This window comes from Prunus persica, chromosome G2 (genome assembly GCF_000346465.2).
Source record: "Prunus persica cultivar Lovell chromosome G2, Prunus_persica_NCBIv2, whole genome shotgun sequence".
In the NCBI taxonomy this organism is placed as follows: Eukaryota; Viridiplantae; Streptophyta; class Magnoliopsida; order Rosales; family Rosaceae; genus Prunus; species Prunus persica.
In genome coordinates, this window is record NC_034010.1 from 29,841,362 (window position 1) to 29,868,749 (window position 27,388).

The 27,388-nt window shown below is 38.0% G+C and overlaps 7 protein-coding genes and 1 long non-coding RNA gene across 10 annotated transcripts; 2 read left to right on the plus strand and 6 right to left on the minus strand.

The window, feature by feature from the left end:
• LOC18787125 (heavy metal-associated isoprenylated plant protein 36) lies at positions 649–3,103 on the minus strand. The gene is made up of 2 exons (XM_007219251.2): positions 2,654–3,103; positions 649–2,297 (listed from the first exon to the last, which is right to left on the minus strand). The coding sequence occupies exons 1-2, from the start codon at positions 2,781–2,783 to the stop codon at positions 1,996–1,998; spliced, it is 432 nt and encodes a 143-aa protein (XP_007219313.1). The 5' UTR covers positions 2,784–3,103; the 3' UTR covers positions 649–1,995.
• On the minus strand, positions 4,901–7,153 carry LOC109946994 (heavy metal-associated isoprenylated plant protein 9). Its single transcript, XM_020556181.1, has 5 exons — positions 6,797–7,153; positions 6,499–6,679; positions 6,238–6,410; positions 6,034–6,124; positions 4,901–5,526 (listed from the first exon to the last, which is right to left on the minus strand). Exons 1-5 carry the CDS (start codon positions 6,815–6,817, stop codon positions 5,036–5,038), a joined length of 957 nt encoding a protein of 318 aa, XP_020411770.1. The 5' UTR covers positions 6,818–7,153; the 3' UTR covers positions 4,901–5,035.
• On the plus strand, positions 7,714–8,976 carry LOC109947650. The gene is made up of 3 exons (XR_002270429.1): positions 7,714–7,861; positions 7,997–8,057; positions 8,185–8,976. It is a non-coding gene; the product is annotated as an uncharacterized LOC109947650 (long non-coding RNA).
• Positions 9,306–12,023, minus strand: LOC18785862 (IAA-amino acid hydrolase ILR1-like 5). The gene is made up of 5 exons (XM_007217932.2): positions 11,412–12,023; positions 11,142–11,267; positions 10,633–10,947; positions 10,083–10,211; positions 9,306–9,856 (listed from the first exon to the last, which is right to left on the minus strand). Exons 1-5 carry the CDS (start codon positions 11,811–11,813, stop codon positions 9,476–9,478), a joined length of 1,353 nt encoding a protein of 450 aa, XP_007217994.1. The 5' UTR covers positions 11,814–12,023; the 3' UTR covers positions 9,306–9,475.
• On the minus strand, positions 12,121–15,440 carry LOC18784617 (NAC domain-containing protein 91). The gene is made up of 6 exons (XM_020556473.1): positions 15,018–15,440; positions 14,431–14,708; positions 13,296–13,838; positions 13,026–13,116; positions 12,731–12,936; positions 12,121–12,646 (listed from the first exon to the last, which is right to left on the minus strand). The coding sequence occupies exons 1-6, from the start codon at positions 15,196–15,198 to the stop codon at positions 12,311–12,313; spliced, it is 1,635 nt and encodes a 544-aa protein (XP_020412062.1). The 5' UTR covers positions 15,199–15,440; the 3' UTR covers positions 12,121–12,310.
• LOC18784740 (uncharacterized calcium-binding protein At1g02270) lies at positions 17,280–21,892 on the minus strand. 2 transcript variants are annotated; one of them, XM_007217945.2, is made up of 11 exons: positions 21,494–21,892; positions 21,037–21,215; positions 20,574–20,678; positions 20,366–20,471; positions 19,767–19,987; positions 19,589–19,665; positions 19,387–19,495; positions 19,184–19,309; positions 18,922–19,032; positions 18,698–18,805; positions 17,280–18,403 (listed from the first exon to the last, which is right to left on the minus strand). In XM_007217945.2, exons 2-11 carry the CDS (start codon positions 21,178–21,180, stop codon positions 18,167–18,169), a joined length of 1,344 nt encoding a protein of 447 aa, XP_007218007.2. In that variant the 5' UTR covers positions 21,181–21,215; positions 21,494–21,892; the 3' UTR covers positions 17,280–18,166. The 2 variants fall into 2 exon arrangements, with proteins under 2 accessions (XP_007218007.2, XP_020414138.1); XM_020558549.1 differs by having other exon boundaries at positions 21,037–21,222.
• LOC18784630 (transcription repressor OFP4) lies at positions 23,795–24,354 on the plus strand. The gene is made up of 2 exons (XM_007219749.2): positions 23,795–23,872; positions 24,037–24,354. The coding sequence occupies exons 1-2, from the start codon at positions 23,795–23,797 to the stop codon at positions 24,352–24,354; spliced, it is 396 nt and encodes a 131-aa protein (XP_007219811.2).
• Positions 24,320–27,060, minus strand: LOC18786360 (WAT1-related protein At5g64700). 2 transcript variants are annotated; one of them, XM_020557940.1, is made up of 7 exons: positions 26,170–27,060; positions 26,013–26,075; positions 25,732–25,848; positions 25,385–25,616; positions 25,109–25,267; positions 24,799–24,950; positions 24,320–24,686 (listed from the first exon to the last, which is right to left on the minus strand). In XM_020557940.1, the coding sequence occupies exons 1-7, from the start codon at positions 26,367–26,369 to the stop codon at positions 24,521–24,523; spliced, it is 1,089 nt and encodes a 362-aa protein (XP_020413529.1). In that variant the 5' UTR covers positions 26,370–27,060; the 3' UTR covers positions 24,320–24,520. The 2 variants fall into 2 exon arrangements, with proteins under 2 accessions (XP_020413529.1, XP_020413530.1); XM_020557941.1 differs by having other exon boundaries at positions 26,013–26,078.

The window sequence follows — 27,388 nt, forward strand, 5'->3', positions numbered from 1 at the left end:
ATAATTTATGGATTATAATATATTCACATGTGTTGAAAAATCTTCAAGAACCTGCACGTTTTTGGCCACATGCATGTATGACATTAAAATGTAGTCAAGGTCTAAATTAGGTTTCTCGGCCAACCTATTTCTCTAATGTTGCTATATTATTAGTTCATATGATATTGAATATTCATTATATATATATATATTATGGGAAAGAATAGGTCCCACATAATATGTCGCGAGGTTATTGTGATAAAAAAACCAAACAAGCAACAAGGAACATGGAGTGGTTGTTTTGTTTTTTTAGTTTGAGGTTCACATAACATATGTAAAGTGGATATATCTAAATATAATTAAGCTTATAAAAAATTGTCATCTAATAGGAAGTCCCATGATCCCATTCCATCATTTAGGTTATTTATGTCAAATTAATATTATAATTCTTCGCGTCTGCTTGCTTAATACATATTACATAATGCCTCTGTCTAGTTCTATCACTAATTTACTATAGTAAGGGGAAAAAAAAAAACCAAATTTAAGAACAGCCCGGAAATCTCAGACAAACATCTCTCTCTGTCTCTGTCTCTCAGGTAAATCTTATTATAAAAAATATTTATAAAAAAAGAAAAAAAGAAAAAAAGAAAACAAAGGAAGAAGAAGAGATAAACCAAAGAAAACAAAGAATTTCATAAATATAGATGTACACCATTTCAAGGACGCACGGAGTACAGCATCCTAAAAATTGAACACAGATATTGCAAATTAAGTAACCAAATTTAAGTTTAAAAGTACAGATAGAAAGAAGAGGCAGAGTCGGGAGTTGAGGCCGGGCGAGAAACTAAACGAATAGTATTGATGAGACCATCAAAACGGGCGCTACGCCACCGCCGCGGTGGTGGCGGTAAGAGGTGCTCTGTCATCATCGAAAGCGCTGCTCTATATGCCTCTAACAGTTCTGCAACCACGCCTACCCTTATCATTCTCTTCAGATTCCTTTCCTCCTCCACACACCAATTCACAGCAGAGAAAGGAGAGCTTGGCGTTGGTAGGTGGCTAGCTTGATAGAATTTACAAGACACCCTTCCCCTTCAAAGCGTTCTGCCTTGTTATATACGTACCTTTTCGTTGTTGTAACGTGTAGCCCCCATTGAATTCAAAATTCACGCTACATAATATATAATATAAGCAAGCTATGTCGCTAAGCTAGCCGGTGGCCTTTTTTTCAACTTTCTTTCTGGTATGTTCTATGATTACTCTTTTGATTTTATGATAGAAATTACTATATGGGGAAGTTGATTAACTTGTTCAGCCCAACGGAACGGACTGTCACTGTGTGTGGGGTTTGGTCAGCTTACGCGTAAATAGTCATGATTAAAGTTGTTCAGCCCAACGTTTTGTTCGCCTTGTTATAAGACTTTTGTTTTCTTCTGTGCAATCAAGTCTTCAAACTTTTTTGTTGGATCACGTGGCAACAACCCCTTCGACGATTTTGGATGGATCGGCGTCGGCGATATACAAGTGGCTTGAAAGCTAAAAAGTCTCTTGTACATGCTATATTTTATGGTTGGCATGAAATCAGCAGGACAAAATGCCATGTGATCTGCTTTATCTGCATGTTTGTTTGCAGTAAAGTGGTAGAGAAAATTCTGTGTGTTGTCAAGCAGGTGTGCAATGCAAGTTGCAACCCACCCACAAATAGTTGGTACGTAACAGTGTATGGATGGAGGTATGATTGACTATTATCAAGCTGACCCCTGAAAATCAAACCAAAGAGAGAACTAACTTGTCAAATCTTACCAAATAATACGAATTTGAAGAGAAAGACTGGCTGGGTATATAATATTAGACCAGCACCCAGTTTCTTTTGACTAATTATAATAGGAAATAGATGACAACAGACAATTCTCTTTAACGTACGTACCCCTCAAGTTAATTTTTTAGAAAATTAGATACAAATTCAAAAGTATTAGGGTTTATTAGGAATAACCCTCGAGAAAGCCTCTCTCGGGATCAGGGTAACGAGTAGGATCTAGTGAAGACTTTCTTCCATGCTTTCAATTTTAAGCTTAGAGAGCGAACCCTGATCAGAGCTAAAGAAGAGTTTGCGTATCTCGAAGCTGATGAAATTGGAGGAGAGCTTGAGTCTGAGGGAGGCTGCGATTGTAATTCTAAGGCAATGTCGTTGTCTTGGGGGTTCCAAAAACAGGCGTCCTTTCTCTTGCTCCTCACGGTTGCAAGCACATCGTATTTGTTGCATATTCCCCACACTGTCACCTTTTGTTGGTCGTAATCCACCTTCACCGAGTATATCCCTGTACATATGCATAAATATCATTTAGATATCTTGAGATTTATTAATAATTTCAAACTGACTTCCAATTCAAGTTTCAACCAGTCAGTTGAGTAAAAAAAGGAAAGGGAAAGAAAAATTAAAGCTCTAGTATTTTGCTGCTGCTTAATTCCCCAACTGTTACTGGACCAACCCAGACTGTAAGATAATGTAAATGCACACACAGGCCCACAAAAGTTAATTGTCTCCTTGCGGGCTGCATTTTTGTGAAGCGCCTGCGATCGGGCCTAGTCAAACTACCTAGCCAGAAGAACGAAGAAACGATTGCTGCTACAAAGTGTTACATAGAAGAAAGATACATGAAAATTACTAGTTTACCTTTGAGATGGGAGAGGGTCTTCTTGACTTTCTTCTCACATCCATGAGAATAGAGAGGAACCATCATCTCCACATACTGCGCCTCTACATTTTTGCAAGCCTTAGCCAGAACAATTTGCATATCGGCCATGTTTAATCTAACTCTAATTGAACAACATCCAAATATGCATGCAATTAAGATGGCTATCGTTCTTGCTTGGCAGCTTTAGATGTTCTGTTGTTGTATTGCATGGCTTTATATATTTTGTAGACATCGCAGAAGAAAGTCGACTGAGCTAAGTAATCCGGAATTCCTTTACAAAAGAAGGCTAAGTATTATCCTTTAACATATCCATGGATATGGATGGCGGCTTTTTCAGTTGATTTGAGAAAGGATTAGTATTATGTCATATCGTAATTAAAGATACTTTGATTAGAGAAATCATGGTTTGTAAATTGCAAAGATGCATGTCATGTGGATTATGAGTGAGATGAGTGGAAGGATGTGTCAGCAGCGCTGGCTTTATATTGTTGGATATACAAAAAAAAAGTGCAGTGTATGTATTCTCCCTTCCCTTTCATATGCATTGGACTTGTAGTTTCAGATTATGACTCCCATCCCATGTGGGCTGTTTCTGTTTTCCTTAACAAACAAGTTTGGCTTTCTAACGTTGGAACTTGGAACACTTTACTAGTTACTTAGCTTTGTCGTAACTTTAAATATAGAATATTATATACAAACTATGCGATCGTAATTCCTTTGTGGTTGTCATCATTATATATAATGTCTGGGGTTTCTAGTTTCTACATATATATATATATATATATATATATATATATATATAAAATGCGCATTACGTAGTCAGGGCATCATGTCATCATTTTGCGCTCTCATTGGTGATGCCACCATGCACATGCATGCATGCATCGTACCAAGACCCCTTTATAGTTTTAAATAAACCTGTTATTAAATTCATGCTAATTAAGGTTAATTAAGAACAAAAACGATCAAATAAATCTAGAACTCTCTCTCAAGTAACTAGAATGCAGACTAGACCATTGATGCGTTGAGAATAATCAAAGAAACTAGATGTTTATGCTTTATTTCGGGTTAAAAGAAAGTAGGTGCTTTAATTTTGTCATCCTTTTCTCTACAGTGATGCTTTTATATCATCTTCAGGCTTTAGCTCCATCTCTGATCACTTCTTCTAACACTTTTGTTTTTAAGTACTGTAATCATACAAAAGAAAAGAAAAAAAAGAGAGTAAAGTTGGCTTTTCTCTCTAACACTTTGGCCTCTGCTTACCCGACCTCACATTGTCTTCCCACTTTTGAGAAACAATTTGACATTGGCCATGACGGGTGTGTACCTGTTTTGTATATACGACAAAATAAGACAAATAGACAGCTCACCACCCATGCCACGTTACAGTTTTGGATAGTGGGTCCCAGCGGCCATGTTTGTGCTTGGCTTGGCTTATTCATTCAGACAGATGACTCGGATTTCAAATACATTTGGACCCCACCATGTGAAACCCACACCAGCTCTGATTTCTCTCAGGGAATCTCGGGCGGCCCCAATCAGATTTTGTATCCTGTCCATTTATCCATCTATCTATACGACGTGTGACATAACACCAACCTAAACTTTGGGTTTGATTAATCACCTTTTTTTTGGGGGTAATCAAGGAGGAGTTTCAATTTCCTGCCCATCAGGTTTGACTAAGTTTCATTAATTAGTGGATATATAAAAAGATTAGATCATCATAGATTACTTTTAAACAAAAAAATAGAGATTGTGTTTGTTTGATGCGACATTTAGCCTCCAACCAAAAATTCACTAGTGAGATTGACTGAATGTTCATGAACACCCTTTCTTCGTCGTCCCAATCCAATTCTTTTCGTACCCTCATGTTATTGCTTTATGGAACGTGATTCAACAGTATTATATGTGGACGTGGATCAACTTCGACTTTTTTTATAAAAAAATAATCATATTTTTCACATAGAGCGGATGAAAAGCTTCTAACTAGGTCGAGCCTTCTTCTCCTCTATTAATTAGTAATTAATCTGAAGGGCTAGAATATATTTACCACCAAGGAAACAAGAACATTCGACGTACCAAAAATAATATATTGGTGGATCATCTCGAGTTATTAATTATGACTAGAATAATTCAAATTGGATGAATATTCCACTACTTGACACCATGCACCCAATTACTTGTCTAAAATTCTGGTCACGAGTGGAAGAACTTGCTATATAGTATGTATAAAAGAAAAGAAAAACATTATATATATATATAAATATAAATAATATACTACACATAAGTAACATAACAACATTTTAATAACTTGTTATTATGAAATATTTGATTGATCATCAAAGTTGGAAGTTGGTGAGTCATGAAATGCAACATGCATTTGGATTCTCATCACTGAACAGCTGAGGAGGTGGGATTCTCTCAATCACATACAGCGGCTGATAATAGTACTGCATCATTCTTTTCATACTTTCCTCATCCATACCACTATTTACGTAACTGCCGCTCATCTCCTCCACCACCTTGTTTTCCTCACCACCACCTTTCTCCTCCTCCTTGTTTTTACTTTCTTCTCCACCATCACCACCACCCTCTTCTTTCTTTGCCTCTTCTGCAGGTTTTTCCTCTGCATTTTCTTCTTTCTTGTCTTCTGATGGTTTTGCTTCTTCTGCTGCCTTGTCATCACCTTCCTTGTTCTCTTCTTTCTTCTCGGGTTCAGGCTCCGGTTGTGGGACGATTCGGGCTTGCTTCTTGGTTCGTCTGTACACATAATCTACTAGCTTGTCGCCGTCCATGGTTCCTGTCACCATCACCTTCCCGCTATTGTGATCAGTCACAGCACTTTGCACTCCTGCCATTAATTAATCAAGTTGTTTAAATTAACCTCAACTAAACTGTATATCTAATGAGTTGTTTAATTAGATAGGCCCCAATTCTTGGAAACATAAAAACAGTTTTGTCCCTAAGCCATACTTATTTACAGCTCTACTGATGAATCTGAGGACATCTAGCTCTATCGGGACACGTCAGATAGGGCCCAAAATTTGGTTGGTTATATGCTTAGTTGTAAAGATCAACGTGGCTACAAGAAAGCAGGGCAGGCAGACTCATAACATAATGCACCCTTTTCTGAAGTTCCTTCGCCACCAACTTTAATTTGCTATTTCTTAGACTGCTCAGTCACAATCAAATTTATCTCATCTTGCTCCTGAATCTGCTAATATGTTGACAGTAATTATTATGACATCATTATTAAGGCATAATGTGATAGGACATTGCCAACTACATGAAGAGTAAATTAGGTCATTAACGTGACTAATTAGGTTTAACTTAAGTTGAGTACATGAACTGTAAATACCTCTGAGTTTGAGTATCTTTTTCTTAAGTTGCTCTGCGCAGGCCTCACAGTGCATGTTAACTTGGAGCTCCACAGTTACTAGTCCACTAACCTGAAGCAGTAAGAAGAATTCAGAAACCGCAAGTTATTACTGGCTCAGTGTTTCAACATACTTAATTTCAGTTTGTTTAATGTTTCTGATTAATTAAGGTTCTGCGCATGGACCTGTGAAGCAACAACTTCCGGCATGGGTTCACCCTCAGCAGCTGGTAATGGGGACAAGACTTTTGCTTTTCTCTTGGTTTTCTTCATGATTTTGTTGCACACTGCTTGAGGCTCCACTATTCCCTTTATGGTCACTTCATTTTTAGCCGTATCTATCATAACCCCCTCCACCCCTGCATTCTCAAAAGAAACCGCGTTAGCAAAAATGCACACCAAATTACAGACATGCAAATGAAAGCGAGAGGGAGAGAAAGGAAAGACCTCTAAGTCGCATGATGGACCTCTCAATCTTCTTCGCACATCCCATACAATGTAAGTCTACAAATAGCACAAAAGGAGATGGTGGTTTTGGCTCTTCCTTCTCCTCTGCCTTCTCTTCTTTCTTCTCCTCTGTTTTCTGCTCTGCTTTCTCCTCTGGCTTAGCCTCTGCCTGAGCTGGTTCCTATCCAACGAAAACCAAGAAGAGCAAGCAATAAGCATTACAGCAAATGCATGGAATGGAATGAATGTTATATAAGTAAAAAAAGAAACAGGAAACATGCAAATACACACTAATTACCTGCTTAGCCTCTTCACCCATTTGTTATCTCACTGAATAAATTGAGTATCAAAATATATGATTTATCTGAAATTGCACAGATAAATTTAAGAGATAATGATAAAGAGAGAGAAGGGGAGAGGGCTAACAAATGAAGAAGGGGGCGATTTTATATGCGGGGGAGGGGAGTGAGAGTATAATGGATGGATGGAGATGGACGGTTGGGTTATTAGAATATAAAGTGACTGTGTTATTCAAGAGCACATGCAGTGCCACTAAATTATACAAAGAACCTGTTAATATAATAATGTTTCTTTTTGAATTATTTTTCCAATCTCCAAGACTGAGGAGGTACAAAAAGAGGGAGATAACAGTGGAGCAGAGTTGGCAGATTTATAGAGAGAAGGGGAGGTGAATTAGATAGATTATGGAAAAAGAAAAAAAAAGAGAAAAAGAAACCAATTGATGAAAAAGGATAATACATGCATCACCCACCGACTGGTGGATTTTTCATGACTAGGCGGTGAAGTGTCAGACATCTGTAGCATCTGATGTGTACAACCTGGATACCTTGCTCCTGAAGGAACTTATTCTATAAACCCTGTTGTGGTAAACCATCCATCATCGCTCTATGATCTTCTAGTCTTTTGCCACGTCAGTGATCATCATCATTTTATGTGATGATCACGCCTTAGTTACTTGAGGTGATAAAAAAAGTAAATATACTTTTGATCTGGGTTTTTGCTGTTCTGCATGTTTTCATACTGTACTTAGATAATGATGACCAACTTTCTTGGTGGTCCAGGTTAAATTAGCCATTAATTGTAGGTTTTATGCCGTCCCTGGACTCTAAAAGAATTTGATAAAGTTGCACGTAGAATTTACCATATTCCAATTTCCATGAATCATATATAACTCTCTTGAGTTGGGATGGAAGAAGCGTGGGGATGTGAAATTTGCATCCCAAGTTTTGCGAGTAAATAAAAATCCAGGAGAAAGTAAAGTTGATCTCACATGGGTTGCTTTCTCCACTCCACATCACAAAGCTTAAGTCTCCCTTTTATCTTTCTGTTGCTGTTTTCACAGGTTATTGAAAAAGCTCTCTCTCTCTCTCTCTCTCTCTCTCTCTCTCTCTCTCTCTCTCTCTCTTGGTGATTAATTAATTAGTTCCCACTTTAATTTCCTCACCAAAAGAGTGATGGTATTTCTTTCACCATGCAGGTGCAGCTTACCTTTACCCATTTGCAGCAAATACATATAGGAGAGGAGGAGATTAAAATTTGTAAGTTTGGTGCAAATATTTATCCATTTTGGTTCATATATCTCCTTGTGTCAAATCAAAGCCAACCATGCTTTTGAAACTAAAGCTGAAAACTGATCGTCCTCCTTTGTTTGGTTTGTTTCCCAAGAGCCAAAGTTAAATGCAGAAACTTTCTGAACAAAAAGATTTTCTTCTTTCGTACCAATTCAGAAAGAGGAGGCCCAACTTACCATGGTGGTTACACGTGGGAGTGAGTCAGCAAAGGGACACCAACAGAAGCCCTAAGTTGAGAAGTTTGGTGAATGATCACAACCACTCAATTTGAAGGACCAACCAAATTTCACCAACCAACAACGTATCTTGTGCGGCCTCATGCTTAACTAAAGTTTAGCCAAAAAGAATTTAGGTTGACCACCTTGATTACCTTTATCCATTTTTTTCAATAATAAAGTTGGAAGATTTAGGTTACGTGGGTGAGATTGATTTGCACTTTCAAAAGGTTAAGCTAAATAAGAGATTCTAATCAAGCCAGGGTGCGCTCCATGCAATGCATTGCATTGGTTGGGATGGGTGGTTAGAAGAATCTGGATGATTACTTAGCCTGGTTAGTAAAGTAATCATAATCAACCACCCAATTATTTTTGGATTTGTTTGTTGCTAGTACTAAATACACATGGTCTTCTGAATCATTTGATGATCCCGCAAACATATAAATATTACAGCATTATTCAATATTCAATATTCCCGCAAACATATAAAGATTTCTCCAATTAAACAGAAAACTAGTCGTATCATTAAGAAAGAAAAGAAGAAAAAAAGTGTAAGGCATTGAGTTTCACCTAAAGAGGCCGAAAGATAATCCAAGAATGGCTAGGCTGCTAGGCAATAGTTTATGTTATGAAGCAAGCATAGCATCATCATAGACTGTTTATCGGGTTGTCTTGGGGTTGTACATGGACGTTGCAATAGTTTGTAAAGCCTGACCCATCTTTGTCCATCGGGTACATCCATATGGGTCCAAATATGAGGAAATGAAACGTTCACTTTTAAATTACTCTTCTAGTAAACTTCCACCTGAAAATTTCATTTTATTTTACCTTTTTTAAATTTATTTATTTGTGTAAATAAGGTCTAACCCAATGGAAATGAACATTGATTTGCAGATCAATAGTCTCAAGTTCAACTCCCATGACACCCCAGTAGTGTGTGTGCGAAAAAACCCCTCTCCTTATAGTTTAGATTATTACTTGTATTAAAAAAGAAAAATTATTTATCCGTACCCAAGTGAATCATTGAACAAGAACGAATTCTTTACTTGTTTGAAACAATACATTCTCTTACACTACTTTATCAGCTTGACACTGCTTAGTACAATATAGCAGCACGCAACCAAACCATCAAGTCTTTCCAAAACGCTCCACACCAGTTGCTCTAAAATTTTACTGTTTAACTGCATGTTGGCGGCTCTCCAAATAAATCTCCACCAAGGCAACATGTAATGCTACCCCAATTGGAAGGACATCCTCATCAAGAAAGAAGTAAGGGGAGTGTGGAGAATAAACTGAACCCACTTCCTCATTTCTAATTCCAATGCTAAACATCACTCCAGGTATCAATTCTTGATAGAAGGCAAAGTCTTCACCTGCCATGAGTTTCTCGCACACCTTCACATTTTCAGGACCAAGCGTAAGTTCTCCAACCCTCTTCACATGCAGATGCAAGCTTTCATCATTGAAAACAGCAGGTAATGGTGGGAATTCTTCATCTTTCATATCGACATATGCATTACATCTGTGCACCACTGCCTGGCTCTCAATAACCTGCAAGCAATTCCAGTTTTTAAGGCATCACCAACTTTATAAATATGAACCAGCTACTTCACTCACTTCTATCTTTGTTCTCTTGAAACAAGCTAACAGCCTACCTACTCAGCTACGACATAACATCGGGCATGATTTTCGAGTAAAGATAATAGGGTGGTGATGACAATGATGTAGTAATTTATCTATTAAGTGTAATGAGAAATGGTTAGCGAATGGCGTGTACCTCTTTCAACCGCCTCCTGAGTTTCCACAAGCCTTCAGTTGTAAGACTCCTCAATGTGCCCCCAAATTCAACATGTGATGGAATTACATTGGATGCACTCCCACCTCTAACATAAGTAACGGACAGAACCTTCAGCAGAAAACTAGCTATTAGCATTAAGCTGAAGTGCAGGTTTTTATGTCTTTGTTCCTTCTATATGCATAATTCTTGCATACCAAAACAGGCTGAAAATTGAACGTGATGAAACAATGTGGGAGAGAAGAGTTAACCGAACAGAGAGAAGAGGATAAAGGACAGGAAAAATAAACAGAATCTTATATAGAAAAATAAATGCTAAACATAAACAGATGAAGGCTCTGAAACCTACATTTAATAGAGTCATCATATAAGTTCTTTCAGATATGTCGAGCAACTGTCTCTTCACCAATTGTTCAAGTTGACAAACAATAGAAATTGGAACGAAATTAAAGTAACATGAAAAGATTTTTCTTTTCTTCTTTAGAAAAAAAAAGAGGGGGGGGGTGGTTTTTTTTGGGGGGAGGCCGCTTACTTGGCTATGGAGGGGATCAACTTCTCTTGAGATGAGTTGTTGCAATGCCAAAATTGCAAATGAGGCAGCAAGTATTGGGTCGGCAGAAAGATGGGGTTCTGCAGCATGCCCGCCTATCCCGATCATTTTGGCTTCAAAAAAGCAAACAGCAGCTAAGTGTGGCCCTGAAATGGATGCTATAGTTCCGGTAGGTATTCCATAAGCAACGTGCATCCCAAATATTGCTTCAGCTTCACCAAGCGCACCTCCTTTTATCATCTCAGATGCGCCGGCACCTCCCTCCTCCGCAGGTTGAAAAATAAGTCTCACTGTTCCCTTCAACACCATATGAAAGAGAAGTTTTACGCAAATTTTTCTTGCCTTAAAAGGGTTTTGCTTTGGTTTTTCTTGGGAAGAAGCTGAACCAGTTATTCTATTCTATCAGTATTATATAGTGATGTTTTTCCTTGCTGAATCCACAGAAAAATTGAAACTTGTGCTCAGACTGCACAACATAAAACTTAACTGACCTTAAGTTTGTCTTTCCGTTGATTAAGCAACTTAGCAGCGCCAAGAAGCATGGTCGTGTGAGCATCATGACCACAACCGTGCATTTTACCATCAACCTTACTCTTGTGCTCCCACTCTACAAGCTCCTAAAAATCCCCACCCCGCAAGCCATCAATTACTACTCTTATAAAATTCACACAAAAACAAAAAACAAAAAACAAAAAACAAAAACGAAAAAAGAAATTTGCTCAAAATTACAGAACAAAAAATAAAAAGAAGTAGGGGTTTACTTGCAATGAGAGGGCGTCCATGTCAGCTCGAAGCGCAACAACAGGGCTCGAACCAGAGCCAATTTGGGCAACAATACCAGTTTTGGCAATTGGGTATGTGTAAGTGATGCCAAGTTGGTCCAATTCTCTGCGTAGAAGAGCACTGGTGTTGTACTCTTCGAATCTGAGTTCTGGGTTTTCATGGATTTGCCTTCTTATGGAGACCAACCACTGTTTATCTTGCTGGGCTGCGCTTAGAATCTCTTTTGCATAGTTGGTATTATGATCCTCCTCATGAGTGCCGTGGACGGGACAAAGAGAAGCAAGTGAGAGCAGTAAAACGAGCAGAAAATTGGCGATCGAACAAGAATCCATTTTGTTGTTGGTATGATCGAAATTGCGAAGAAAACCAATAACTGACATGGGTCGGAAAGAGGACAAGAGTAGCTGTTGACTTGACTGTAAGAGAAGGGTAGAATTATGAAGTGAATATTCTTCCACTTGTAAAGCGCGTTGCTTTTACTTTGGCGATGGTAGCAAAACACACTCCGCTTTACTTTTCAAAAGACGTAATTTCGTAAACGCTTTTGCTTTTGACCCAAAAAGAGTTTTTTTTTTTTTTTTTTTCACTCTCACTAGACTAATGTTGTTAATTGCATAAAGGGCAACCAACCATACAGGGAAAAAAAAAAAAAAAAAAACCGATCAATTTCAAATAAATCCGTGCAGCTTAACTAAAGTTCATAATTTTATTTATGGAAGAAAAATACCCTCAAAATTGTTAGCTGCTGTACATAAACACACGAGAACTCGGTCTGAGTTATACTAAAATAAGCACGTAAAAAATAAATATCAACAGACCTAACAATTCTATGATCTATCCTGTGAGCCTCACAAAACAGCCCCCTCAAAAATGGGGCTCAGGCCATACGCACGGTTAAAGGGCTTCCAGCAGCTTCAAAACTTATGAAATCTCCATAAGCTAGCAACATTATGAACAAGAAAGCAACCACAACAACTACCCTAAACAGAAAGGCAAATGACCACATAGAATGACCAGCAGGAGAGCCCTGCAAGATCGCGTTAGGGACCCTTTCGCCTGTCAGAATGCTGCCCTCTGGGGTGAAGTTTAGTCTTGTGGACATGGTTTCTTTTTTTGGTGGATCAGTAGCAGCATCAACAGCATCACTAACAGCAGCATCAACAACATCACTAACAGCTGCATCAATAGCTTTCTCTTCAGTATCTCTTATCTCCTGCAAACAGCGTTAAAAGGATTACCAATCCCTGAACAAATCTCATCAGACTTTGACATTATTTGGGCTTCACAAACTTCTCACCTCCACAGCCATTGGTTTTGTTTCTTGGTCTTCTGGTCTACAGTTCCAATCTTTAGATAAATTGCAGCAGTGGAGTACTTCAAATTTACGCTGAAGCCGTAGTCTTCTTGGTGCATCACCCTGTCTCGCAAAGTTCTCGGTGCTAGTTGGATTTTGTGTTTCCCGAGTCCGAAGCCTGATTCCAGTCCCAGCGTCTCCAGTAAGAACTACATTTGAAAGCATTCTGTTAATAACATTCATCTAGTAATGCACGCATCTCCGAAACTAAAAAATGTTCATATCAGAAAATACTTACAACAATCTATTTGAGTTGACTCATTCTGCACTGGACCTTTTCTGTCAATATTCCCCTCAGACTGAACAGGATTTTGAAGCTCTGTCTCGCACTGTATGAAATGAGATCAATGGAAATTTAATTTTCTAGATACAACTATTTAAAAGCACATGACACCGAAATCAACTATTTTAGTATAGTGCTGCAGATATTTACGGCTGCAAGTTTGGAGGCAAAACTTGAAAAGACGATTTTGATTAAAAATTAAGTAGCATGAAAGTTTCCACTCACTGGTACTGCCACAAATGCATCTACATCACTGTGCTCCCCTGAACTATTAAAAATTGAGCTCAAGAATTCAGAAATATCTGCATCTTGATCATTGGTGCCGTATTGAATCTTCACCCCCTGATGACCGTTGTTGAAGTTATTGCTGCCACAGTAATAAAGCTCCGTTTGCATCTGCGAGTGCAGTGGGGAAAAAAGTGGCTGTTGCGGGGGATCATAAAACATGTCTAATCCCTCCAGCGGCACATTCAGTTGATCTTCTGCATCATAACCATTATAGGTGTTGCTAGGGCACTCAACAGGTTGTAGAGTGTCTGGTTCCATCCCATTTGAATAATCAGCAATGGTACATTCTACTTTAGTCGGCTTTTCATCTAGCCTCTCAAATGATGGTGATGTTGGACCCAGTGCATGATCAGACTGCGTGTCTTGAGGAGAAGATATGGCAGCAGTAGAGGATGAAACTGCAGGTTCAACTTCAGCAAAGTTTGAATCGTCGATAGTCTCATCTTGTTTTTTAAACAGACGACAAAGAACAAAGGGATTCTGCATAATACAACATGGAAATTAGCAACAAACACGGTCATCTGATTTAATACTTGAAATTTTAGTCATTTTAAATTACAGGCCAGTGATATGTGCATATGTGTTTTGGATATCTACAAAAGTGCAATATACAACCACACATGCAAACAATTAAAGAACTTTCTTTTAAAAACTGTACTTATTTCCATGCAAAGAGACTCAAATAAAGATTGAGATTTTCGAATTGCTTCTTAATACTTCATAATTGGGGTTCGCTAATCACTAACAAATGTACATGTTTTGTCTATAGATGACCTTATTTGTTCTTTTTTGGTTGCCTCATTCCAATATTTATTGGCAGGCTCCATCAATTATGATATGACACCCAAACCATCAAACAATTCCTCCCTTCATCGCCTGAATCACCAATTCCTCCCTTACTAAATTATACAATTTACACTTAACATTAACGATTTTGGAAACAAAATACGGTCATAGAAACAAAATAAATAAAGAGTAAAACAATTACTGGAGAAGCCAAGATCAATTAAATGTCTTAAACAAAATAATCAGAAAACTTAGAAGCAAAACAGGAGTTGAAGAAAAATCCAACCTGGCCAGGATTAGTGCCATCAAGCTCCTTTTGTGTTGTGCGGTATTCGTGCATAACCCAATTGGTCCTCTTACCCTTAGGAGCACGACCAGTATGGAAGACCAGGGTCTTTTTCATTCCAATCAAGATTGTTGCTGACTTGATTTGACGATCCTTGCCAGTGGCCTTCCAGTACCCTTTACCTGTAGCCCTGTTCAACCTGTGCCCATTTGGGTACTTTCTGTCCTGTGGACAGAAGAAGAACCACTCTGGATCCGTTGTCTGTATCACTGATAAATCTGCAGCACAACATAAACTTAAAATTGAGCGAAAAAATTCCAAATTTAAGATCCAAAGATAGATGATTGGTGAGAAAATCAAGTAGTTGCTACCAAAAGTTTATAAATTTACCCAAGTTTCAAAAATTAAACAAAATCCCTGCCTAATTACAAGTGAAGGGAAAGTGAATCGTGAATATAACAACTAAATAAGACATAAATGGATCGTTTTCTACTATAAGGCTTTAATCATAAGGGAAGTCTAACCATTTTTTACTACATTCAATCAAAACCCATAAACAGAGAAAGTAATGAGAGAGAGAAAAATACCAGGCAAATCCCAGGGCTCCCATTTGCAAACATCAATTTCACGAATAACAGTGACTTGCTTATGATTGCCATTGATTTTGGAGCGCAAATAATAATCAATAAGCTCCTCATCCGTAGGCCGAAATCTGAACCCCAGTGGCAGGGTATTCGTAGAGAGCACTGCCATATCCACCACCAACATTCACAAAGACTGGAGAGACAGAGATAGAGAGAGGGAGAGAGAAACAGTAGAAAAGCAAGGTTTTTTCAAGGAACCCAAAAGAGAACCCTAGGAATCGGAAGGATTCTTGAAGTTGAATTGAAGAATTGGTTTTTAAAGGGGATTAGATGTGGCCCATACTTTTTCATTCACCAGAGAAAGTAAAGAAAGTTGGGAGACTCTGCTGAAAGAAAGAACAGAGAGAGTTGGTCTTTCAGTCTTCGTTTTATATCTAGCAATCAGACTGCCAACCCGCGTTTAAATTCCACGTACTTACCGCGTCCCACAAAGAGTAGGGGTATTTTAATGCCATCATTTTATTCGTAATTTCGGGAATGCCATCGTTCCCATAGAATCAAAGGTCCTACAGGATAACGCGTTTGGGTAGAAGCGGTAGTTTTCAAGTGAAAGTAGGGGTATAATGGAAAATTCAGGAAGCGTTGCGACGAAGGTAACGAGGACGGGTTGTGCATGCAAGCCAATCCTATACGGACACGTAATAGAAGTGGGCTTACCTGGTAGCCTGGTCCCGCTTGTTTCATTATTTTATGAAATTGCTAAGAACATTACGCCCTCCTATATATTATCGTTATTATTTTCATAATATTATTTTTGTATTTTTGCAATTTGAAATGTTCTTATCAAAAGAAAAAACAATTTGAATGTGGTGGCCTGAGAAAGGAGAAAGAGACTGATGTCATAGGATCAACGAGTATGATACAGTGATAGGTAAACTGAAACTTTAGCACCAAGGAAAAGAAAAGAACATTAATATACAAGATTTGTCAATAAAAATGACGTAGTGGAGAGATTTTTTAATTAACAAAACCAATAGTAATATACATTGTTCTTGTAGAATGTGTGAAAATAACATTTTTAGTATGTTTATTCTTTTTCAGGTATCGCTCTTATTATTTACTCTAAAATGGTATGTTATCTTACTGTAAATCTAGATTTTATATTTTAAATAAGAATTTACTTAATTGAAATTGACGTTTTTAACATAACACATTAGACTGTTGTGCAATAATTATTTTTCTTATTTTCCAAATGTAATATTTGTATTGTTGGTGGCGTTCTCCTCGAGTCGGGTTTTTTTTTTGTTGTTGTTCATATTTTCGAAAATTTTAGATATTCAACTATAAATGCCAAAATGATGTTGTTTTTGTGTGTGTGTTTTTTTTTTTGGGGGTGATTTAAAACGATGTGGTTTTTTAATCACAAACAAGGGGATCCTATTTTCCCTCACTACTAAAAGAAAAATAGTTTGGTAGCAACAAAGTGACCGTAGTGATGGCTAGCTAGCATCATGCATGGAAATATGGAGTCTAAAATTAATAATAGTGATCTTAAAAATAAAAAATTATAGTGATGTGCCTTGATTTTATTGATGATAAAGACGCCATTGGCATTCATTTATATGTGTCACAGAAAATATAATTATCACGAAAGAAAAAGAGAACAAATTCCACGATATTTATAATGAATAAAATTTGAGAAGCTTGTGGGAAACCCAGAAAAAAATAATAAAAAAAGCCCTAAGACTCGGGATATTCATATTCTGTATACGAAAAAGAGAAAAAGCTTCGAATATTTAGTTATGCTGTTGATATGTTAAATTAGTGTGGTCTTTATTACTTTATACTTTTCAAAAGATTACAATTTATTAATCCAACATTTTATAATTAGGATTCTAAATGATTCAAGAGGTTTTGCTTAATTTTTCATTTATATATAGTATCATGAATTCATCTTTTCATCCTATCATGGGTAATAGTGTGAACACAAAGAAAAGTGACTTGGAAAAAGAATATTTTTCATTCTGCAGGGTTGCATTGCATTAATGCAATTTGAATGGGTGTGGAAAGTGATTTCAAATTTGAGGAGGAGACAGCAAGTAGTAGGACCTTTATCCTTAATCTAATCTTAAACTCTTTTTACATATATACCATGTTAATATGTTATGTTAGAAAGCCAAAAGGGTTTTTGAATCATCCTTATCATTAAACTAACAAAGAGAGAGGTCATCTTCCACTTACTACATCTTTTTGCAAACTTTGTGCTTTTTTTTTTTTTTTTTTTTCTTTCTAGTTTCATGTTAGGCTTGGCAGAAGAACACAATTAACTGTTTATTGTGTTCTCTAATCATTGCATTTAAAACTTCCGGCATGCTCCTTTGTTAATCACAAGTAATGGGTTTCTGAATCACAGTCGAAACAAGGATGTTATTTTCAAAATATCTGAATTAATGGACAGAGTCAAAAGATCTGGTGGTTTTTTGCATATTCTAGTATCATAATATTGAGGAAACCAAACCAGAAGATAAAAGTCTGTCACAAACTATTGTTGCTGTCATAATATGTCAACGTGCTGCAGAATAGCGAAATCAGTTGCGATATGATTGTATTAACATTGATGCTGAATGCACCGTAAGTACAAAAACCCTCTAATTTGGTACATCTCATCTCACCATGCTACAAATAGTGGGGGATCGCTGCAAGCCTACGCATATGCACTGCTATGCAACTCTCTAGACACATATGCAAATGCACGGCTACACAAATCTTTGTTTGTTACTCTTAGCTTCCTTTTTCACATCAATGGGCAACAATGGAGGCAATATATAGAACCGAGTGTAATGCAGATGCTAGTTCAATTTATCAATTGCAGATCAAAGGGCCAGTTCTAGTGTGTTTGTTGGAGCTACTTGTATATGGAAGATTGAGAAGGTTCGAACACGGGCACAGGAAGAAATGAGGAACCCCGATCGACGGTCTTTTTGCTCTCTCTCTGGCTTTACGATCGAAGTTCTTTTTACTCTCTTTGCTGAAGAAAACTGGTTTTACATCCATTCTCCACGATCTGGCAGCCACTGACCTTTTCCAGTTTGCAGGTTTTGGGTTCTTTATGTACAAGTCTTAAACCAAAGCTCCGCTGCACCTGAGGTTGATCAGGGAATCATCTGAGAGCATGGCATTCTTATTGGTGAGAACACCACTGTGAGTCGTGCATGATCGGAAAGAGAGTAGTCTTCAGGCCAAGTTCCTTTCTCCACTTCAGGAGGGAAGAGAACCGCATTTTTGACACTGAAACCAATTGTTTGTTCCTGATTTCCCTTGGAACCACTATCACAGTCATTACCACTTTCATCTCTCTGCTCTGATCCCGTAGGATTCCAAATTCGTTGCTGCAATGCCAATAGTAGTAACATAAACATTACAAAATGTAACGAAGAAACTGTCTAATGGTGTCAAAATAGATTTAAATTGCTGAATTGTTAGAACCAAATCGCAGAAGAACCCACATAGGTGAACAAACTAAGCCCACTGGCACCAGGAAGCAAAAGCCTTTTCCTACATATAAGCTTAAACTCCCGGCACTGCTAATGGTGGTGCTTAAAGTCTACATGCAATTTTACAAGTATCTTGGTGGTGTATAGAAGAGTAATTGTAATGAGAAATAGTTGGTGAAGATAATTTACCTGAAATTCTGCGTAATCAAGAATACCATTTCCATCTATGTCTGCTTGGACCCACAAGTCCTTGGTCTCTTCAAGGCTAAGTCCATGGCAATGACCAGTCATATTAAGCTGCATAATATAACAAGAACCAGTTGGCATATTTACTAACAGGCAGAGATTCTGTTCAGAACAAGAGTGAAAAGAGAGAGAGAAAAAAAAAATCTTTGTTTCAATTGATATCACACCTGTCGAAGTGCTTCACAGAAACCTGAAGAGGTAATGTAATCACCAGGATTATCAGCCTTCAAAAAGGCAAAGGCATCATCTTCTGTCAGGGAAGCTTTTCGTAGTAGATACTGAAAATGCGAAAATTCTCTCCCATCAGAGACCGAAAGAAAGGTCGGTTTAAAGGAACACAACATTTGAAAGTATATAACTTCATGCAACTACATCTGAGAAAGGTCTTATGGCAATGCAACTAAAAAAAGTGTAATATGTATTGCTGACCTTGAACATGCCAAATACCGCCTCACTCCAACTTGTTTTTAGTAATTTGCGGTAACTATTAGGATTGAGAAGCCATATAAAATCAACGCCACATATGTTTCCCCTGTGGTTTCGGTGGCTAACCCACTGTATGAAAAACATGAAAGACATGAGTTACAGGCATATGGAAACGAAACTATTGGTGTAAAGTTGAAGATATTGACCTTGTGTGCATCTGCATCGGTGTAATGATGAGCAGTATCATAAGAAGATACAAACCCCTGGGACCTAAGAAACTTGTAAACATGTCCACGTTTGCTTCCATTCCAGTCACTGAAGCAAGAATAGATTGCAACAAAAGGTTACAAATGAATATAATTTGAAAAGTGGGAAAAAATCTCAGAAATAATAAGGCATTAGAAATACCCGCAGAGTATGATGGGCATGGGATTAAGCTTGTTCTCTTTTTGATAAGACTCTACGTATTGTAAGATTCTGTAGACCTGTGATTAGAAAAAGACAGGATGTTGTCAGAGGATAATACCATTAGGTTAGTAATAGGTAATAACTAACAAAATGTTTATGCAATAGAGAATGAAGTTACCTGATGCAATCGAACTATACACAAACTTGAGTCATGAGGAAATAACAAGTGGGTGTTCACAATGAGGATATCCTGCCTAATATCATTGTTTCGAAACTGTGAAATTGGGGTAGCTAATTCCACATGTAACAACTGAGCAACACGATCACCGCAATCATTGAATAGAATCTCCTGATAGTTTACAACTCTAAAGTAGTCCTTATGCACCGCAGTCAGCAAACCTGTACACCAGCAGAAACCCTTATGAATCATGATGTATAATGTGTCTGTGCTTCAAATTCAAGTTATAAACAGTTATTTAGGACTGACATAAGAAGGAAATTCTGACAAAGCTTAAATGGCTACTGGAGAACACAAGAGTCAGCTTAAGGATCACCCTGAATCAGAAGTTATATGTTGTAGTCAATTCTCTGTCTAACTAAATCAAAGGTGGTACTTTCATACCCCCATCTCTTCATTTGACAGATTTCTCAGAAACTTTTCCCTTTTTCATTTTCTGGGCGGGGGCCAAGATCAATAAAAATAGGATGAACAGTTTCCTTAATACCCCCAATTAAAAAACAGATTTTTCTTTATATTCACAATGAAGAAGACAGTACCATCGCCACGGTTGTTGGTCCGTGCTAGCTGAAAGTTGACATAACCAGCATCACCAAGTCGCTTCTCATAAATATTCACTAGCTCTTCATTTCCTACCCAGAACTCCTGTGCCAATCCGTGCACCAAATACAGAGATAATAAGCACCATATTAGCATTACGCCATCACAAAATGAATCCTAATCCGTTAGTAAGTTTAAAATGAAAACCTGAAGACAAATGATGGAAGATCTCTCCGCCAACAAACAATCCAATATCCTTTGATTCCTGGCCAGCCAATACGCTCTGTAATCACTTTCTCGACAATTGGGGTCCTGAATTTATAACAAATGAACAAAAAGAATTGAAAATGAGATTACCCATTATAAAAATTGATTGTAAAACAGAAGCAAGAGGAGACTTTTTATCATGGCATAAAATAAATGAAGAATCTGGCTTGAGGCCAAATTAAGATTACCCATCAGAAATTATGGACTATAAAATCAAAAAGGAGAAGCTTTTCATTATATATACTTACATATACGAATAATGAACAATGGTTTAGGCAAAATCAACAATAACCCATTAACAAATGATAGAACACAGCATCAAATATCGAAGCTTTACAATGAAACTCAAAAATGAAACCTTTACGATTGTTGCGAAATGAACAAGAATGAATAGCATACGTACGTCATGGTTGAGGCGCTTGTAGATTGGAGCCAGGATGTTGAAAGTGGTGCACGTAATGCAAGGCTGTTGATGGTGGCCGTCTCTTTTGGAAGATGCAATTGCGTAGCTTCCAATTCGTGATACCCTGCTCTTCATTTTAGTCATGCTGTCTTGTCTGCTCCTCACCAATAAGCACCCACCTTTCAACTAAAATATAATATATAATATTTGCACACAACAATATCACCAGCACCCAGAATATTAAAATGCAAAACAGTTCGCCTGCCTGGTGAAAACAAAACAATAAAACAATGGGCTCTGATAGCCGAATGATGATGGTCTGGTCGTCCAATGCAACAGAAAAACTGCTTTTTCTAAGACGGATTCTGACCCGATTGCATTCGAAAGAGAAAGGAGAAAAGAAAATATTGGGGACGACGTTGATTTTGGGGAGAAAAGGAAAAGTTAACAGAAATACCGGTAGTGGGGAGTGATCCTCGGCCTCTCAAAGAGAAGAATACGAAGAAAGACCACCGCCACAACCACCTTCTTCAACTTGTTGCGGGTTGTGAAAGGCCAACCTCATTTTTGTTGTCTTTATCAAAACGGCAGTTATGTAGAACGTGTTTTGAATAATATTTAGAGTTTTACATGGCCGCGGCCATAACTCTCTCCTCTCTTCTCTATGTATAGAAGTTGCAATTTGCAAATGGGGCAAATGGCAAATTTCCTAGGGCACCCCAAAAATACTAATCTTGCGCGCATTATTCGCGTTTTGCAATTTGAGTCTTCTTCCCCAAGACTTGCCAAAGGTTCCTTCTTTGCCTATAACCAACGCGGCCTCTTCTGCCTCTTGCTTTCTTTTTCACGTTTCAAGTTTCTTTCTTCATCGTTGCCCAAAAAAAAAAAGTTCACTTCTTTATTTTAAAATAAGTTCCTTTTCTTATTGTAAATTTTGCGACTGCCTTTTTAAATCACCTTTATTATTATTAAAACAGGGAGAATAAAAGGTCGAATATCTCGGTAATTACGTAGGCAAGGCAAGGTTGACACAATAGGGGGGTCCACATAATTTTCATCCTCTCCCTCAGCCGAGAGTTGGAAAAGGGTGTTGATGATGAGGAGGAGGAAAACTGTTGGATATGGATTGAGGATTTGTATTGGCTAATTATTAATACAAAACAGTGCTTGTTGCCATGAGCGCATAAATGATTAGGATTGTTAATCCGACTCATTACAGACATCGTTTATTAATAATAAGTTAGAAATTGTGATTTACTATCAACCGGCCGGCAGTCATAGTCATCGACGTGCACTCAAGGCGTGTAATATGCACACGCCTAAGTCGGAATTTTTCTAAATAAAATGGGTGTGGTAGGGTGATAAGATCCAACCACAAATAATGTGCCTGAGTTAACGTTTACCATGAATATAGCACTATCGAATCGAAAAGGGTACTTCATTTTTTCATTCTCTTGTTCCTCTTGGTCCTCCTAGCATTGTGCAAAACTTTAAGGTATTAGATGCTGCAAGCATTCGATCTTGGCCACGCCTTACAGAATAAACGCATCATTTAGAGAGATTGTGATCTTTTGTTGTCTCATTTATCTATCTCAAATCAAATATTGTCGTGATCGTGGTCGTGGTCGTGGATGAATAAAAAGAAATTCGATTCGGCCTTATCTAGTGTGTGTTTTACACTCTATAAAGCAAACAGAGTAGTATTTAATTTTCATATGTCCTCAACATAATCCTAGTAAAATATCTTATAAATGATGGGTCCCAAAGTTATGACTTATAATCGCCAAATGTAGGTGGTGGCCCCAAAAGGAAGTCGAGAAATATTTGATTAATTGTTTGTTTACATATGGACATGGAATGGGAGGCATAACTATTCATCACAACACGTCAGCGATGGACGAGATTGGCATGTTTCGCTTTGGAATGAAAATGATCTGTATTCAATTATATTGTGCAAAGTCAGACGTATAATTCCAAATCTGAAGCATAAACAATTGGATTGGAGACGTGAGATGAGAGAGTGAGGACAGAGAAAGGACCTATCAGTTTCGGAGATGGATGAAGACATTTCTACAGACGCCATGCCCCATTGGCCTTATGAATTCATGAGAGTAATTAATCAAAATCCTAACATAGTAAGGAATCAAAATCTTAATATAATAAGGACTCTCGCCAACACATCTCAGTCAAGGACCTCTCTATCGTCCCATTTTCAACTCATTGTCTCTAATTTTTGTTGCCTTATCATCAGCTCTCATACTTGACGAAGAGGTCAGAATCGGAAGGTGCGAGTTTTATACTTTGCTAAGTATTTACTGTATGTATATTTCTTACATTATGCTGCAAATATCAATCCAAACTTAATCATTTACTTTGCCTGGACTCGAGTTTCTGCAGTTTGCTGGAAAAAAACGAAATTGGCAAACAAAGTCAAAGGCTTTTTTTAAAAAAAAAAAAATCATTATGTACTTCAAAGTCAACTGACTGTATCTTGCTTAATTGGCGTGAAAGAACCCCACAGACAGAGAAAGGACCTTTCACGCCATGCCCCATTGCCCCCACGGACCCATGAGGGGTTGGTTTAACTAGGCGTGCAAGTTGCCATCAGCTTTTGGCCATGGCGTCAGGTGTGTGACATTTAGAGACTCATCGCAACAAAACAAATGGGTTGGCGCAGAAAGTTGAGAATGAGTTACATTTTGATATGATAAAAACCAAAATGTTTTGCGAAAAGTAAGGGGAAGCTTGGGCTAGTACGATGGCGGGTCGAAGCCCATGCAATTTGGGCAACGTTAAATCTCTGATCCGATCCATGAATGACTCACTCACTGACACTGTGTGCTTTTAAATTCTTCACATGAATTCTCCATTGGCACCCGCCTATATTCACAAGAAGCAGGCTCGCATGCATTGATGTCTTTCAATGGCTGAATATTGCTACTACAAATTCAAGCTAGCTACTTAATTTCTTCATGCAAAGCATTGTGTTACGTTTTGCAGGCAGGAGCCATGGATATCACCGAGGAACATAACAAGAAGAGAGAAAACAAAGAGAAGCAGAGGTCGAGAAACAGAGTCAGCCTCTCAGCCAGCTTGCCTGATGATGTTTGTGGTGTTTTTGCAGGTAGTGCATGCTTGGTCAAGTACAGCACAGACCCAATTTTTGACATGAGGGAATCAATACTAGAGATGATCCGGTACGAGGGTGTTTGTGATTGGAATGATATGAAAGAGTTAGTTTACTGTTATGTTGCTCTTAACCCACCAGAGGTTCATGAAATTGTTAGGGAAGCTTTTCTCAGTTTATGTTCTAATTAAATTTGTTTTCTGAAAGCAAGATACAGTCTGAACAACCTTTGAAGTACAACATGATTGAAAAAAAAAGCCTTCGATTTTGTTTAGAACTAGTTCTTTGCTTACTGTGATGTGAACTTTTTCTGGGAAATGGCTTTCCTCACAACCATCTTCAACATTAGCAGTGCAATCAGCACCCGGGTGATAGTTGCAACCCTGTCGCTGCGGGCAGCTCACCATTTGTTTTCGCTACTACCGGAGCTTCTGATTTTGGCAAATCTGGGCTTTTCATTTCCTTTCTTTTACCCCACAAGAAGGAGTACAATCCAAACATGATCAGAATCATGCCCAGCAAACTGCAGAAATTTGAGTCCAAGCAAAGTAAATAATTAAGTTTGGATTGATATTTGCAGCATAATGTAAGAAATATACATACAGTAAATACTTAGCAAAGTATAAAACTCGTACGTTCCGATTCTAATCTCTTCGCCAAGTATGAGAGCTGATGATAAGGCAACAAAAATTAGAGACAATGGGTTGAACATGGGAGGATAGAGAGGTCCTTGGACTGAGATGGCCCATGAAATTAAGCAGAACGTTGCAGCTGTGGCTAGCGCTCCCTATACAACAATTACAATCGATTCGTTCAGCAGCTTGCACATAATTTATCCTAGAGTTCAAAGAAAAAACAAACCTTTTGAGTCTTGACCACTGGATATCAGTTAAAATTTACACATCAAGGAAGAAGTGGTGCTTGATGGTCTGTAATTAAGCTTACCGAATAAATTATCGTAACTAGCTGCAAATTCCACCCTAACCTCCACGAAGCCGCCCGTCTGTCGAAAAATAGGCCTATGCCTGTTGATTGCAGGGTTGCCATAATGCACGTTAGCATTGTTGCCCAATATTTGAATGGAAATATTTTGAGCAATTTAGCCTGTTCATGAGAAACAACAAGAACATTTACCAGCATCAGTTACAGAAATCATATCCTAGACCATGGCAGGCTACATTTCCTGCTTAATCAAATGGTTTGCCAAAAAGAATTACATACTTGCACTATGAACCATGTAGAACAGGACAGGCAGCTACCGGCCAACATGATAGTGCCACGTGTCCAGTGAGCATAAGTTGTGTTGACAGTGATATGAGAGTGATGGCTGTGCTGGCGCATATGAAATGCCTTTCCCTTGTAAAGGCTAGCAGTGAGGGCCCCCCCAACGCATACAATTACCCCAAAAGTCTTGACTTTGCCTGCTCTGGTTTGCAGGTTCAATTTATCTATGCTGCAAGCAACAATTCAAAACAGAAGCAAAAGAAACTTCTAACAACATGTTCTCTATATATATGTACACACACACACACAAAGCTTCAGTTGAGGGGTGTCTCAGATAAGCTTACCTAGTGATGATGGAGAGCACAAACGTTGCTATCGGAATTAAGTTGAGGAAGTTTGTAGCATATGTAGGCGTGGTGTCTCGGAGGCCATAGTAAAACAATCCCATCGCAGATGTGATCCTGCATTTTTATTATTTTCTATGTATTTAAAATGCCACTTTGTATAAAAGTAGAAAACAAAATGCATGAAAAGCAGATTAGATTTGCAATAATCTTTAAAGTGCGTCAAGATAGCAAAATATGCCAAACTTGATGTGAAACCAACCAAACCAAACACGGCTTACCCTGTTAAGGCATTGACAAAGAGCCAGAACCAAACTGACCAACCCAACTTGATTTGTTTAACACTGCTGCAACAATGCCACCAAAAAAGAAAACAGTTAAAACATGGAAAAGATGAGAAAACATCACGAGAAGAATGTGAAGCAAAGAATATTAAACCTTTCGAAAAAGAAGGCAAAAGGAGCAACACAAATGGCAGCAACGATATGACGGTAGGCCATGAGTGCAAAAATGAAGGTTCCCTCACGCAATATCACTTTGGAAAGCAATTGCATCCCAGTTACAAATATCTGCACCATCACCATGGCCAGCACCAACTCTGACCACTTAAACCATTTTTTCAACAAACCCATATCCATCTCTCTCTCTCTCGAACTCTTGAACTGCCGTGGGGTTCCTAATTAATTTGTAGTATGTTATGATTCCGAAAACACATAGAGCCAAAGAGAGAAATAAGAGAAATGAATGCAAGTGCGCATTAGAAATAGAAAATCCAATGGGGCACAGATGGCTACAGATGCCATATATTCGTCGTTAGGAACCTCTCTGTGTCAGCCACTACTCTGCCTCACTGCCATGCCACTACTCTCTCTCTCTATTATTTCTGGCCTTGCCTCGGCCTCTGCTCACTGCCCTGCCTTTTCATATCTCAAAACTCAAACTCTGTGCGGCGCCTTTCACCTAACTGACTTCCTCTGAAACTGTGTGTTGCTTGCTATAAACAACCACGAAAGATAAGAGATCTGTTTTGAACTTTTGATCATCATCTTTGTACCTGGTTTTGCTTTTAACATCGTCACGTAACTAAGTAGTAGTTGAAAAAACTCTTTATGTATTTACTGAAAAAACAAAATCAAATCTTAATTAATGAATAAATATGTTTTATACGTGGCAATTTCATATTACTTTACTACCCAAATTATCTCTATTCCTCTGCATTTGTTTTCTCCTTTTATTGAAATTCTCATTTGACCAAATATGTGCAATTAATCTCGGCCATTAGAAACTCTGATTGTTTTTTAGATCAACGTGGGGAAGGAATTTGAAACAAAACCCATGTTGGAGGTTCAAACAAACTCCCTCACCAACTTTTCATGATCACTTCAAATTCAATATAGAGGTGTCAAAGGATTATTATGGTCTCTTATTAATTTTTTTAATTGGTTATATGATTCGAATTAACAATGCATTATTATTATTATTTTATATAAAATTTCTCTAAATTAATGAGGGGAGCTTAATTTATATGTAAAGGGCGGACTCATTAACTTGACCACCCCATCCCCACCCGCAACTCACCCCTACCCTCTACTCTCCCTCTCTCCAAAAGAATATGGGGTTGAAGTTGAATTGTTATCAAATGGTTGAAATTCGCTCA

Bases quoted from the DNA above. Each gene is read 5' to 3' on its own strand.
- LOC18787125 (XM_007219251.2), bottom strand. From the start codon at position 2,783: ATGGCCGATATGCAAATTGTTCTGGCTAAGGCTTGCAAAAATGTAGAG. The intron at 2,298-2,653 runs GTAAACTAGTAA...GCATATGTACAG, and splicing joins GACCCTCTCCCATCTCAAAG to GGATATACTCGGTGAAGGTG.
- LOC109946994 (XM_020556181.1), bottom strand. From the start codon at position 6,817: ATGGGTGAAGAGGCTAAGCAG. The intron at 6,680-6,796 runs GTAATTAGTGTG...TTCGTTGGATAG, and splicing joins TGGGTGAAGAGGCTAAGCAG to GAACCAGCTCAGGCAGAGGC. The intron at 6,125-6,237 runs GTCCATGCGCAG...TTACTGCTTCAG, and splicing joins CGGAAGTTGTTGCTTCACAG to GTTAGTGGACTAGTAACTGT.
- LOC18785862 (XM_007217932.2), bottom strand. From the start codon at position 11,813: ATGTCAGTTATTGGTTTTCTTCGCAATTTCGATCATACCAACAACAAA. The intron at 10,212-10,632 runs GTAAGCGGCCTC...TTTCTGCTGAAG, and splicing joins TTGATCCCCTCCATAGCCAA to GTTCTGTCCGTTACTTATGT. The intron at 9,857-10,082 runs GTACACGCCATT...AATTGCTTGCAG, and splicing joins TCAGGAGGCGGTTGAAAGAG to GTTATTGAGAGCCAGGCAGT.
- LOC18784617 (XM_020556473.1), bottom strand. From the start codon at position 15,198: ATGTTGGTGGTGGATATGGCAGTGCTCTCTACGAATACCCTGCCACTG. The intron at 13,839-14,430 runs GTTGGATTTTTC...TGTATTATGCAG, and splicing joins ATGGCACTAATCCTGGCCAG to AATCCCTTTGTTCTTTGTCG. The intron at 13,117-13,295 runs GTGAGTGGAAAC...CATTTCATACAG, and splicing joins ATGCATTTGTGGCAGTACCA to TGCGAGACAGAGCTTCAAAA.
- LOC18784740 (XM_007217945.2), bottom strand. From the start codon at position 21,180: ATGACTAAAATGAAGAGCAGGGTATCACGAATTGGAAGCTACGCAATT. The intron at 19,988-20,365 runs GTACTGTCTTCT...GCTGGTGTACAG, and splicing joins GACCAACAACCGTGGCGATG to GTTTGCTGACTGCGGTGCAT. The intron at 19,033-19,183 runs GTCAGCAATACA...TCGCATTTTCAG, and splicing joins CGGTATTTGGCATGTTCAAG to TATCTACTACGAAAAGCTTC.
- LOC18784630 (XM_007219749.2), top strand. From the start codon at position 23,795: ATGGCGGGTCGAAGCCCATGCAATTTGGGCAACGTTAAATCTCTGATC. The intron at 23,873-24,036 runs GTGTGCTTTTAA...TACGTTTTGCAG, and splicing joins ATGACTCACTCACTGACACT to GCAGGAGCCATGGATATCAC.
- LOC18786360 (XM_020557941.1), bottom strand. From the start codon at position 26,369: ATGGATATGGGTTTGTTGAAAAAATGGTTTAAGTGGTCAGAGTTGGTG. The intron at 25,849-26,012 runs GTAAGCCGTGTT...ATAAAAATGCAG, and splicing joins TTTGTCAATGCCTTAACAGG to GATCACATCTGCGATGGGAT. The intron at 24,951-25,108 runs GTAAGCTTAATT...ATTGTTGTATAG, and splicing joins TAGTTACGATAATTTATTCG to GGAGCGCTAGCCACAGCTGC.